We start from the raw sequence: 12,691 nt of genomic DNA on the forward strand, positions 1-12,691 counted from the left end.
CGGGGAGGGCGAGGGGCGGGTGGCTCGCGCCTGGCCCGAGGTCTTGGCCGCTCCTGCGGCCCCCATCGGCGCCGCCGCTGCTGCTGCCGCTGCTGCTGCTGCTGTTGCCGCTGCCGCTGCCGCTGCCCCGGGCGGCCGAGGCGGCGGCCGCTGCGGCCGCAATGTCTGGTTTGGCCGCGGCGGAGGCCAAAGAGTGCGACCGGCCCTGCGTGAACGGCGGTCGCTGCAACCCGGGCACAGGCCAGTGCATCTGCCCAGCCGGCTGGGTGGGCGACCAGTGCCAGCACTGCGGGGGCCGCTTCAGGTGAGCGAGCGAGCGTCTGTGTGGGACCCTGACACTGTGTGACACCGAGCGACACTGACACTAGGACACTGTTTGGGAGACACTGTGTGACTGACACTGGCACTGTGTGTCACTCTGAGTGACACTGTATATATGACACTCTGAGTGACCCTGTGTGACACTGTATGGGAGACACCGGGTGACACTGCCGGGCTAGGGACCCGACGATCTAGGGGCTGCTGGGCTGGGGAGGGGCGAGATGGGGGCCAGTCAGGGGGCTCCTGGGGGAGACGACAGAGATTATCCTGGCCTTGACCATTTCAAAAACTCTAAAGCCCTGTGTAGAAATGTCAGGGCAAAGTGGACCAGGGGCTGGCGGGCTATGGGGTGTTGGGAGGGGAAGAAAGGGTATACCAGATTGGATAGCTGCGGATATGGAGGAGGGTCTTTTCAGGGTAGGATTGGGACCTGTGTGTCTCTGGTGGAAGAAACTAACATTCTGGGTCCGCATGGCTGGAAGGTGGGAAGGAAACCATCTGGTTAGGGCCAGTGATTGCAGTAGTGGCTATAACAAGGGTGGAGGCATCTGGTGCATAGGAATGGGACTGGGCAATACGATTTGGGATTCTTTTTTTTGGCCTTGGGGGGAAGATAGGACTGTTCCTTGTCTGTGTCTGGAAAGATGAGAATTCCAGAGATTGATCCTGGGAAAGACAAAACTGGGATGGAATGGTGTTGGTATCAGTTTTTTACACTTACATATCTTCAATCTAGAGTTGGAAGTGACCTCAGCCATTTAATGCATGCAGTACTCTCATTTTACAGATGAGGAAATTGAGGCTTTTAAATGCCTTTGAGTTTCTCAGAGCTGTATAGGTTTAGGGACTTATAAAGGGTAGAGTTTCTTATAGGAATAGAGGCATGGGAGTAATATATGGGTATGCAGTAGAGGAGGTGGAAGGGGACTATTGATTTTTGGGGTAGTAAAACATTGATATTGAAAGGAGGGAAGGTGGTGGTGGTTATTAAATTAAAACAAGAGCTGAAGGGGAGTCTGCAAAACTTGTCTTGTCATTCCTGAAAATTTATGAATTATGGTACAGGCTTTAGGGAAGCACAACAGTTAATAAGTATGAAAAACAATACTTAATAAACCCCAAGAAACTTAAAATCTATGGAGATCAAAAAAGTACACAAATAAGTATAATACAAAGTAGACTGTAATAAGAGTGAAGGAGAAATAAGATTAAAGTTTCCAAGAAAATTTGAGGAAGGAGTGATCCTCTGCAACTGGGTTGGTGAAGAGGGGAGTTTTAATGAAGTAGATCTGACTTGAACACTGAAGGGAAGGAAAAAGCTTTCAGGAAAATTTGGGGAGAACATTGTGGCTTTCAGGTGCACTATTTTGTTGGTGGTGCTTTATGGAGAGATGTGAGCACTTGGAGTCCTGCAGTGTTCTTTTTTGAGGGGGAAATAGTAATGTAGGGAAAATTTAGGAAAGTTAATTCTGAAATTGGGCACCTCTGCTATCATGAAGTATGGTTCACCTTTGATGAACATGAAAGTGATGCTCTTTATCTTGGTCAGAGTTTTTCCTGAAAGAAGAGTTATGGTTTTGATTCCAGTAAATGCCAGATATTTTTGTGGGTGAGTGGTAGTATTTGTGAAAAAAGTTCTTAAATAATTGTTTCCATTTTTTGGGGGAAAGAGTGGCTTAGGTTGGGTTTTGTTTACTTCTAGCCAAGTTTTAGTTAAAAGATTCATCCATAAAACGTCAGTTTTGATAACAGTGGAAAGTCTAATATGATTTAGATTTTTAGCTTTTTTATTATTAGGTTAAAAAGTACTAAGTGAATGTCCTCATTTATAATTAGTTGTTTAGAGAAAGTAGTTTCTGTATTTAGAGGCCACTTAAAAGTCGATTGCATCACATAGTGCAGTTTTGCTATCTAAGTCAAGATTTTATTGTATTTGAAAATGTGGTAGCCCTTTTCTAGCTTTTATTACTGGCTAAAAATATAGAATGGTGAGAACATCATATAGACTGGTAAAATTGGAAAGATATATTTGCAGTAATTATATACTACTTTCAAATGCAAGATGCTACAGAAACACTTAAGCAGTGCAAAGATAATAGTATTTTAGGGCCTTTTCAGAGATTTCTAAAGCAAGGTAATAAATTTTTTATCTTCTTTTCCATATGAAAGTTATTTGTAATTCATTCGTAATTTTTTCTGCTTATCAGTATCATTGAAATTTTACATTGTAGTAGTACAAATAAACCTCATCAAGTTAAGAGTACAATTAAGCAAGCCTGTTGTATATATCTTAGATGCAAATGTTAGTTCCTTCATTTTTAAGCTTAAATTTAGGAAGGATAGTGTGACAAGTAATTGAAGGGAGTGCCCTAGGCAATTCTTTAACACTAAGTTGTTGAGCAGGTGTCATTTTTTCCCTTGTGTCATAGTGGGTCTGATTGTGAAATAGTGGGTCTGATTCTCTCTTCTTTCACTCCTCCAAGTTTCCAAAGGGAGAAATTATTTGGTTGTATGCTGTACATTTACATAAACATATATTTAGATGTATATACAAAATACTGTTGTAATTTTGCTTCCATAGTTAAGAAGACATTTTCCTTAATCTGACCTTTCCTCCTGAAAACTTTTGGCTTAGCCAAATTCTAATAAATATTTTGGAAACTGAATGTAAAGAATAGGAGTCAGGGAAAGGAAGATAGGTTTTCCAAAAAACGAAATCAGTTTTTCTTATCTGGGTTTATCAGTAGGTTCATATAGCATGGTTCTGTTCAATGTCCTGCCTTGGGGACATAAGTATTTTGTGACAACTAAATAATGGGCCTTCTTAATTTTTTTGTTTGGAAAATAAATTTTTAAGTGGGAAAAATGAAACAGTGAAGTTAGTTAATTGTCTTTAGTTGCTTATAAGCAGTGATTTGTAATCCTCAGTTTCTCCCAGTGAAGCAAATGATATTTATAGTTTTTAAAAAGTCACTTCTGACAGGACTTCTAATTTACATCTCTAGACCTGACCAAGTTTCTCTTGGATGCAAGGCTTGTACATCCCAGTTATATTGTTGTCTGTATTGTCTTTATGTCTTACTAATTTAAACTCAGTATGTCGTCTATAACCTAAATCAATATTTCTTCCTCAAACCAACTCCTCTACCACACTTTCCTATTTCTGTCAATGGGACCACCATTCTGTCATTCTTGCCTCTTCCCTCTCATTCTTGATTGTTCTTCCTTTTGTAAAGTGACTTCCAGATTCCCTTTTCATTTTTTGCTACTGCCACCATCATAAATTCTCATCCTTCATTATACATCATGTCTGGACTTAAAATACTCTCATAATAGTTTTCTTCTGCCTCCAAAAATTTCTCTCTCTAATCTAGTAGGTATATAACAACAAACCTTTACCTTTAACTGAAGAATCAATACTAAGTATCAGTTCCAAAGCAGAAGAGAAGTAAGAGCTAGACAATAGGGGTTAAATGACTTTTTCAGAACCACACACCTAGGAAGTAACTGGTGTTGTTAGATTATTTTTCTTCAAATACTACTTTGCACACATTGTATTGAGAGACCTTCAGTTCTGTTCCTTCCTTCCACCTCCCCCCTTAGATGAAGTCTAGACTAGTAGACAAGGAGGGACATAATTGATGTGTTCAGATATTTGAAAGGCTACCCCACAGAAGAGGAATTAGACTTATTCTGGTTGGCTCCAGAAGGGAGATGATCTGGTTCAACCCTTCATTTCACAGATAAGTAAACAAAGGCTCTTCATGTCTATGTCTTTATTTTTTCAACAAGGCTATACACTTTTCAAGGACAGGAATTTCAAGCTGAAAGGAATTTAGATACCGTCTAGTTCATCTTTCTTATTTTACAGATAAAGACATTGAAGCTACACAGAGTTTCAGTACTGAAAATCAAACACAAATCCTCTGATATTTTTCTCTTTTCTCACTGCCTCTATCATATGGTAGTAAGTAGCAGATTTGAACCTGGGTGTTTTGACTTAAAATCCAGTGTTCTTTGTTTTATACTATGATAGTTAGGATATTTATGCCCATTGCCTAAATAGGTGCTTAGAGTTGAATCTCTTGCCCTCTGTTGCCTCTCTTCTCTTGCTCCCCCTTGTCCTCTGACTCCTTTTTCCAAACTTTAGCTGTTGATTACTTCCATCTTCCTCTTCTGTTCCTGCTTATTAGCTACTAAACCCACAACTATCCTCTCTGGGTACATTACAGATTTGTTTTATTCAGACTCAGTTAGGCTCTCACAGACGAAAGGCAATCTTTTTATTTTTCCTTTATTGATTCTTGATCTCATTCCCCTCACAAACTATGCCAAACCTTTTCTTTCTTCCTTAAGTATCCCTTCACCCAACTCTTTCTCAGCTGAGAGAAAACCTTGTCTCTAACTTTACTGAAAAAAAAAAATGAAGTCATTCAAAACAAACTTCTCCTGCTCTCTTCAACCCCCAAACACTTGACATCATCTCACATTCTCCTCTTTTCCCCCAGTTTTTGACAGAAATGTCTCTAATCTTTGCCACTCCCAAGTCCTCTCTGTAGGTGCTTTACCTTTTCCCTTCTCATCATCTTTTACAAAAATTAGATTTTATGTTTTTCAATAAACAAAATTTTTTCCCCATTTACCCACCTTTGTTGTGGGGGCAGGGGGAGAGAAAAAAATCTCTTGTAACAAATCTGTATAGTCAAGCAAAACAAAGTCCAGGATTAGCCACATCCAAAGATTGTATATATCACTCTGAGTCTATCACCTTTCTCTCAAAAGGTGGCTAGTATTATGGTTGGTTATTGGTCATGGTTTAGGATTTTCAGGTCTTTCAGAGTTGTTTAGAGGCAGCTAGGTGGTACACTGTGTTAGAGTGCTGCAGTGGGACTTAGGAAGACTTGAGTTCCAAGTCCTTCCTCAAATATTTACTAGCTTAACCTCTTTCAGCCTCAGTTTTTTCTGTCTGTAAAATGATGATAATAATTGTACCTACCTCCCAGGGTTGTGGAAGAATCAAATGAGATAACATATGTATAGCACTTTGAAGCTTGAAAGTATTATTTATATACATGTTAGCTGTTATGATTATTTTCCAGTATTGTTGTTATTGTATAAATTGTCTTCCTACTGTATCATTTCTTACAAGTCTTTCTAAATTTATCTAAACTGTTCCCTTTCAACATTTCCCATACCTCAGTAGTATTGTATTATGTTTTATGCTGTAATTTATTCAGCTATTCTCCAATTGATGGGGACCTTTCCTTTCCTATTTTCTTCCTCAGATAGCATTGTGAACATTAAAATTTTTCTATAGTCTTCAATCTGTCAACTGGTTCTTTTTTCCCTTTCTTCAAACATGAGCAGGTCTCCCCATCCTTAAAAAAAACTTTTGCTAAGACCTTACCATCTCCTCAAGCTTTCATCTTATATCTCTTCTTCCTTCTTTTCTCAGCCAAATTTCTTGAGTTGTCTACACCAGCAGTATCAAACCCAAATGGAACTTGCTGGCAGCAGGCTGATTTATAAAACCACAAATTAACATTATCGTGTATTGTATTTTTATTTTGTTACACATTTCCCAATTACATTTTAATCTGATTCAAGCTGGTGTGACAGCATGGTCTATATTCAATTCTTCCTCCTCAACCCTTTATAATCTGGCTTTTGACCTCATCATTGAAATAAAACTACTCTCTCTGAAGTTACCAATGTTTTCTTATTGTCAAATCTAATGGTGTTATTTCCTTCAGTCTTGGTCCTTTTTCACCTTTTTTGCTGCATTTGATACTGTGGATCATTTCATCCTGGATACTCTCTTCTCTCTACATGTGGTGATTATCTGTTTGAGAGTATTTTACTCTTTTACTGCCTTATCATTTTCATAATGGGTCCTAACTCTGGATCTTACCCAGGTTACATCCTGAGTCTGCTTTTTTTCATCAATGCTCTGGCTCCCTTTGTAACCTCATCAGTTCCCAGTTTAGCTTGTCTCTTTGCAGGAGATTTCTGGGTCTCAGAGTCTACCCTAGTCTCTCCTCCAAGCTTTAATTAACTTGATGACTTGTTGCCTGTTAGACATTTCAAATTGGATGTCCTATAGATATATTTAAATTGAACTCATTATTTTTCTCTCAAATTGTCTTTTCTTCCATACCTTTCCCTTCCCCCACACATGCAATCATTGGCCAAATTTTGCTTTTTCTTTTTTTCATAGGCTCTTTTCCATTGACCCCTTCTCTCCACTCAACATCTAGCTACACTTTAGTTCAAACCCTCATCACTTCACAACTCATTCATTCCTCATCTGTTTTCTTGCCTTAAGTTTCTCAGCATTGTAGTCCATTTCACATATTACTACCAAAGTAATTTTTCTTTAACACAAGTCTGACTACAACTACTTTATTCAGTCAACTCTGTTGGCTTTCTGTTACCCCTAGAATAAAATATAAACTTTATTTAACTTTGAAAGCCCTATAACCACCTAACCCCAACCTACCTTTCCAAGATCTTTGGACATTATTTCCTCCTCTCATACTTTGTGATCATTCATACTGGATTTGGCTCTCTATTTCTCACTCAAAGTACATTATCATTCTGTGAGTATACTGGCTGTCACTCTATGCTTGGAATACACTTGCTCCCTAGTACTGCCTTAGAGTACCTCTTTTTCTTTAAGATAGAACTTAGTCGCCATCATCTGTATGAAGCTTTTTCTGATCCTCACCAATTTCTAGTGCCTTCTGTCTCAGAATGCTTTGTATTTTCCTACTTTGAGTGTGTGCATACTCATAAATAAGCAAGTAAGTGTGTTTAGTGTATTTATTTGCTTAATATTTATGCTTTAATATGTTTTTATAGGTACTTTTATTAGAATGTAAGCTCATTGAAAGTAGAGATTATTTTATTCTTTGCATTTATATCCCTAGTGCCTGGCACTCATTAGATATTTATTGACTAAAGTCATGTTAGTGATCTTCTAGGCTATGGCATTTTGTGAGAAGTAAAATATGAGCTTCCTGTTATTGAAGAATTGGATGGCAAAATAATTTTGTAATGTAGTATGTGAGAACATCATTTTATCTGTATGTGAATTTATTTGTTAAATTGATGTATAAGATTTCTTTCTGATACTAAGATAGATAATTTCTTAAGCCCTTATTGTATATATGCCAAGTACTGGTGATACAAAGACAATCAAGGCATTTAGTCAGTTCTATACTAAAATTTTACATTCTAATGGTTGAAGACAGCATATAAAGATCTGGAAAAAGGGAGGGAGGACAGGTCACTATGAATTTAGAGCTGGTGACAGAGATGAGGTGAAGGGGCTTGGTTCAGGAGAAGATAAGATGAAGAAAGCTGATTTCTTACAGCCAGGAGTGATTCCCAGGGGTAAGTGGAGAAGATGACTAGAATGAAAGGGACATGATCTGGAGCTGTTTGATGATATAGTTGATAATGCTCTTTCCCTTCTAACCTCTCTCGTGCTTTATTTTTTAACTCTTATCTCTGATGGTATTTTTTTATCCCTTCTAGATTATAAATATACTTTGAGGGCAGAGATAGGGTCTTATCTCAAATTTGTATTTTCCCTAGTGCCTAGGATAATGCTCTCTGCACATATTAAGTTTATATATTATTAGATTATAAATTTAGTGTTAGAAGAAACCTTAAGAGATCATCTAATCGAACCTTCTCTATGCCCCCTTTCCCTATACTGTAGATGAGGAAACTAAAGCTCAGAGAGGGGAAGTGGCTTGTCTAAGGTAATAAACAACAGATGTAGGATTTGACTCCTAGGTGTTCTAATTCCAAATCCAATGTTCTTTCCACAATATTAACTACCACTAATGAATGGATGAATTTGTGTTTAAAGTAGAAGTTGGATTAGAAGACCTCTAAGGTTCTTTCCAATTTTATAATTCTAGAGTCACTTAGGAGCAATTTGTTAAGTGTATAGGTAGCTTAGTGTAATTGTTTAAATTCTGGTGTATTTGCAAGCAGCCTTATGAAATTTTTATAAGACCAATTTACAGGTCATAAAGTGTTTGAATGAACCGAAAGATGTTTTACATAAAAACCAATTTTTAGCCTTATAGAGAACCTAAAAGCCAATAATTTAAGAGCTTTATAAGTCTTTAAGATAAAATCAAAGCCTTTCTGTTTAAAAACTCATTTTAACCTACTTTGACATTAGAGCTCATTACGTATATTATTAGAAATACCTATCTTTCAAGTGTTATACAAATGTAGAAATAGATGCGGAATCCCTTTGAACAATAATTACATTTTGAGTTTTTAATACTATTTTGTTTTCAGAAGTGATATATATGAGACTAGCATTGATAATAGTGATGCATGTATGTGGAACATGACAGACCTATTATGAAAAAATTCCCCAGTAGCACAATAAATTTTGTCATTATCTCTAATCTATACCTCTACTCAGCTGTCAAATTAATCTTAAAGCTCAACCATGTCATCCCCTTGCCGTTGCCCTTCCCCATTTCTATAAATTCACAGTTGTTCCCTTACCTCTAGGATCAAATAAATATAAAATCCTCTGTTTGGCTTTTAAAGTTCTTCATAATCTGTTCCTTTCCCGTCCTCTACTCTTTCAGTTTTCTTCTACCTTCTTGTCCTTTATGTGTTCTTTGATCCATTGACACTAAGAAATCTATTGATTCCTTAAACACTCCAATCTTGCAGCTTCATACACTTTTACTGGTTGTCCCCTGGAACTTCTTCCCTCTTTGTCTCATCCTTCTGGCTTCCTTCAAGTCTCAGTTAAAGTCCTATTTTCTATAAGAAGTCTGTTCTAGTCCTACTTGATTGTAGTCCCTTCCTCCACTCCCCGCTCCTACCAATTTCTAATTCCTGTATCTTGTTTATATGTAGTTGTCTTCCTTGATGTATGGTGAACTTAAGAGCAAGGACTACTTTTTGCATTTTATATTCCTAGTGTATATATAGCACAGTGCCTGGCATATAGTTAACAATAAATGCCAGTTTATTAATTGTTAGATGATTTGTTCATTAACTATTTTTTCAGTCTCTTCTTCCTTGATGTTTCATTGTGTCAGGATTGCTGTCATCTGTCTGTTATACTAATTCAACTTTCTCCTTTCTTAAAATTAGATTGTTAGAATTGGAAGGAATTTCTTAGATCATTTAGTCAGGGCCTAATTCCTTTCTCTAAATTTTTATTTTTCTTCTTACAGCATTTTTATTGATACCTTTTTCATCATATTCGTTTCTGAACATCTCTTTCTCCTTCCTGTTACTCGTCCCTTATGTTATATTGTGGTGATTAAAAGAAAAAAGCATTTCAACAAAATCAACCAATGCATTAGTTGTGTCTGATAGCATACACATTATTACACATCCATAGTCTTCCATCTTTGCAAGTAAGGGAAGAAGATGCATTTTCTCAACTTTTTAAAGCCAAAGCATCTTGGTCATTCTTCTAATTACAAAGTTTAGTTTTTGTTTACATTGTAATTATTATGTATATTTTTATTGTTCTTTCCCTGTTGCTTAATTTTACTCTTATAATAAAATGATATATTTATGAGAGTATTTGATGATAAAGGGAAGACAGACTTGTGTGTGAATGTCTGTCAGCTCCCTCTCTCTATATATCAATATTACTGGGACTAGGAGGGAATTTCTCTGTAAAGATGGCTTATCAGAGAATGAGCCAGCACTGATAACTTGAGGAAGGGTTTCCTAGCAGGTAATGTTGGTGGTAACCCTGGCTAGTTGAGCTCAGACCCTCTTCTAGCCAAAAGCCTCCCCTCTGGGTAAAACAGCACTGCAGGGGGTCCTGCTCAGAAATGGAGTCTGACCTGAGCAGCTAACTCAAACCCTTTGTCCCTCTATATTCCCTGAAATAATCTCCCTTTATCTGACCGAGAATAGATTTTTTATGGTAGATCAAGGTAATTGAAGGTGGAGAAAGGATGGAGATAATCAGGAAGTCCTAAAATCTAAATCCCACAAGGTCCTTCTCCCTGGCCAGCTAAATGGTTGAAACCAGAGATTTATCTTCCCTTCCCCTAATATCTATTCTATCTATTTTTTTTTTTTTATCCTGGGACTCCATTCTAGGAGCATAGGGCCACAACCAGTAGGCAATGGGTCGCTCAGGGTCACCCAGCTGGGAAGTGTCTGAGCCCGGATTTGAACCTAGGAACTTTCGTCTCTAGGCCTGGCTCTTAATCCACTGAGCTAGCCCAGCTGCCCCTACTCTATAATCTATACTATTGGAAACATGGTAAGGTCCTTCTGTAAGGCAGGTATAGGTTAAGAGTCTTCAGGATACACTCCGAGGGTCTCAGAGTTCCGGACCCGTCAAGAATATTGAGACCTCAATTTCTTTAAGTTGGTTGTAGAAGCGGACAGGAACACTACTGGGCTTTGGGGAAATGTTTTCCCAAAGAAACCCTTTGGGCTGGCTTTCCATCAGTCACTGGGCGAGCTGTCTGTCCTCTCACCCTGAGAACCCAGATCAAAAGCCCTCTGTTCAGGTCCTTCCTTCCCAAGATGCCTTCCTCTCCTCCAGCTGACAGTGTGTCAATAAAACCAGCTTCCCAATATTCTAAAAGGTTGCCATAACCCATTCTGCCTTTACATCCCGCATCAATTTATGGAAGTCTTATGATCTGCCCACTTTCTTTTCTGGCCCTACATCTTTCTGATAAAATCCCCTATGTAAATTCTCTTTTCACTGTCTGTAATAATTAGTTGGGAAGTATTATGGATGCTTTAAAAAAGCAACATAATAATTTTTCAGTAAACTACCGTTATTTGAGGTTTATTCAATCCAAATTTATCACCCATTCAAGATTTTGGTTACCATTATCTATTGGCTCAGGATATTCTTCTTTTCTTAATGAGTTTAGTGCGTGACTCAGTCTTTCCTCCTCACCTCTTACCTTTATACTAGGTGACTTCAGTGTACATACATATATACACCAAATAAATACATGTATATAAATATATATTTCCTCAAACACTAACTTCCTACTTACTCGGTTTACTTGGGTTCCCAACCTGCCCCTCCACTCCTCTCAGTTACATATAGAAATGGTCTCATACCCTTGATCTTGCCATCACCAGCAAATATTCTACTTCCATGTTTGTGAACTCTGAAATTAATTTGCCAGGCAATCTTTAAGCAGTAATGTAATGCCAACTGTGTGCCAGGCTCTGTGCTGAGAGTCAAGGATACAGAGGAAGACAAAAAACAACCTGTGTCCTCAAGGAGCTCACAATCAAATTGGTGAGACAACACACAAACAAATGTGTACAAACAAACTATAGACAGGATAAAGAGGAGATAATTAACAGAAGGAGGACTCTAAAATGAAGAGGGATTGGGAAAGGCTTCCTGTAGAAGGTGGGATTTTAGTTGGGAGTTAAAGGAGGCTGGGGAAACCAGGAGGAAATGATGAGGACAGAATACATTTCAAACATGAGATAGCCAGAGAAAATTTCTGGAGGTGAGAGATAGAATATCTTGTTCTGGGAACTACAAGAAGGCTAGTGATTATAATCTTTTATTATTTATTCTTTCGTTCTGCTTTATGACCATCTACCTGTTCTTCATTCCATTGTTATCTCCATTTACTCCATCCCTTTGTTCTTTCTCAGACCCTTACACTAACTACATTAACCTTTCATCCTTATTCTGATCTCTTGGTGAACCAGTTCAAACTCTACATTGTCCTTTACATTCATGTGCCCCTTTATCCTATTATACATTGTCAAAACCCAGCCTTGGATTACTCCCTCAAACATCATTGCCTTCAGTCTCATTCACTTTATGCTGAATGGAGCTGCAAAAAAATCATGAAATCATACTGACTAGATCTATTATTAATTTATGTTACATGACTAGGTCCTCAGTGTAGAAAGGCAATTCTTTTATACCTTTCTAATTGATTCACTGTTTTATTCACTGTAATGGCCATTCCAAACCTTTTTATCCCTCTTTCAGCTTCTCATGAAGTCCTTTTCTTTTGCCTTCTTGCCTGGGACACTTGACTCATATGTTACTGAAAAAATTGTGGCCACTCATTAATAGCTCCTTTTTTTTTTAACCTCCTCATCTCACATCACTCAGCTGTCTTCCCCTACTTTCTCCTTAACCATTGTCTCATGTGAAGTGACCCTACTCCTTGCCAAGACAAAGTTGTCTACAACCACTATTTATCCCATCTTCCTAGCTCTATTGATTGCTCCCTTGCTGCCTACAAATACACTCATGCTTCTCTCCCTTTCTAGAAAAACTTTTTACTTGGTCTTACCATCTTTATTGTCCTATATATATTATATAGATGTCGTCTCCCTTTTATGGTTAAAC

At 38.0% G+C, this 12,691-nt stretch overlaps 1 protein-coding gene across 1 annotated transcript in view; it reads left to right on the forward strand.

The window, feature by feature from the left end:
* Positions 1-12,691, forward strand: part of ATRN (attractin) — a 250,649-nt gene that overhangs the window by 8,794 nt on the left and 229,164 nt on the right. The window contains exon 2 of the mRNA XM_044681784.1: positions 8-304. Coding sequence (XP_044537719.1) covers positions 8-304 — 297 coding nt within the window. The remainder of the gene's footprint in view (positions 1-7; positions 305-12,691) is intronic.

Source organism: Gracilinanus agilis, chromosome 6 (genome assembly GCF_016433145.1).
Source record: "Gracilinanus agilis isolate LMUSP501 chromosome 6, AgileGrace, whole genome shotgun sequence".
Lineage (NCBI taxonomy): Eukaryota > Metazoa > Chordata > Mammalia > Didelphimorphia > Didelphidae > Gracilinanus > Gracilinanus agilis.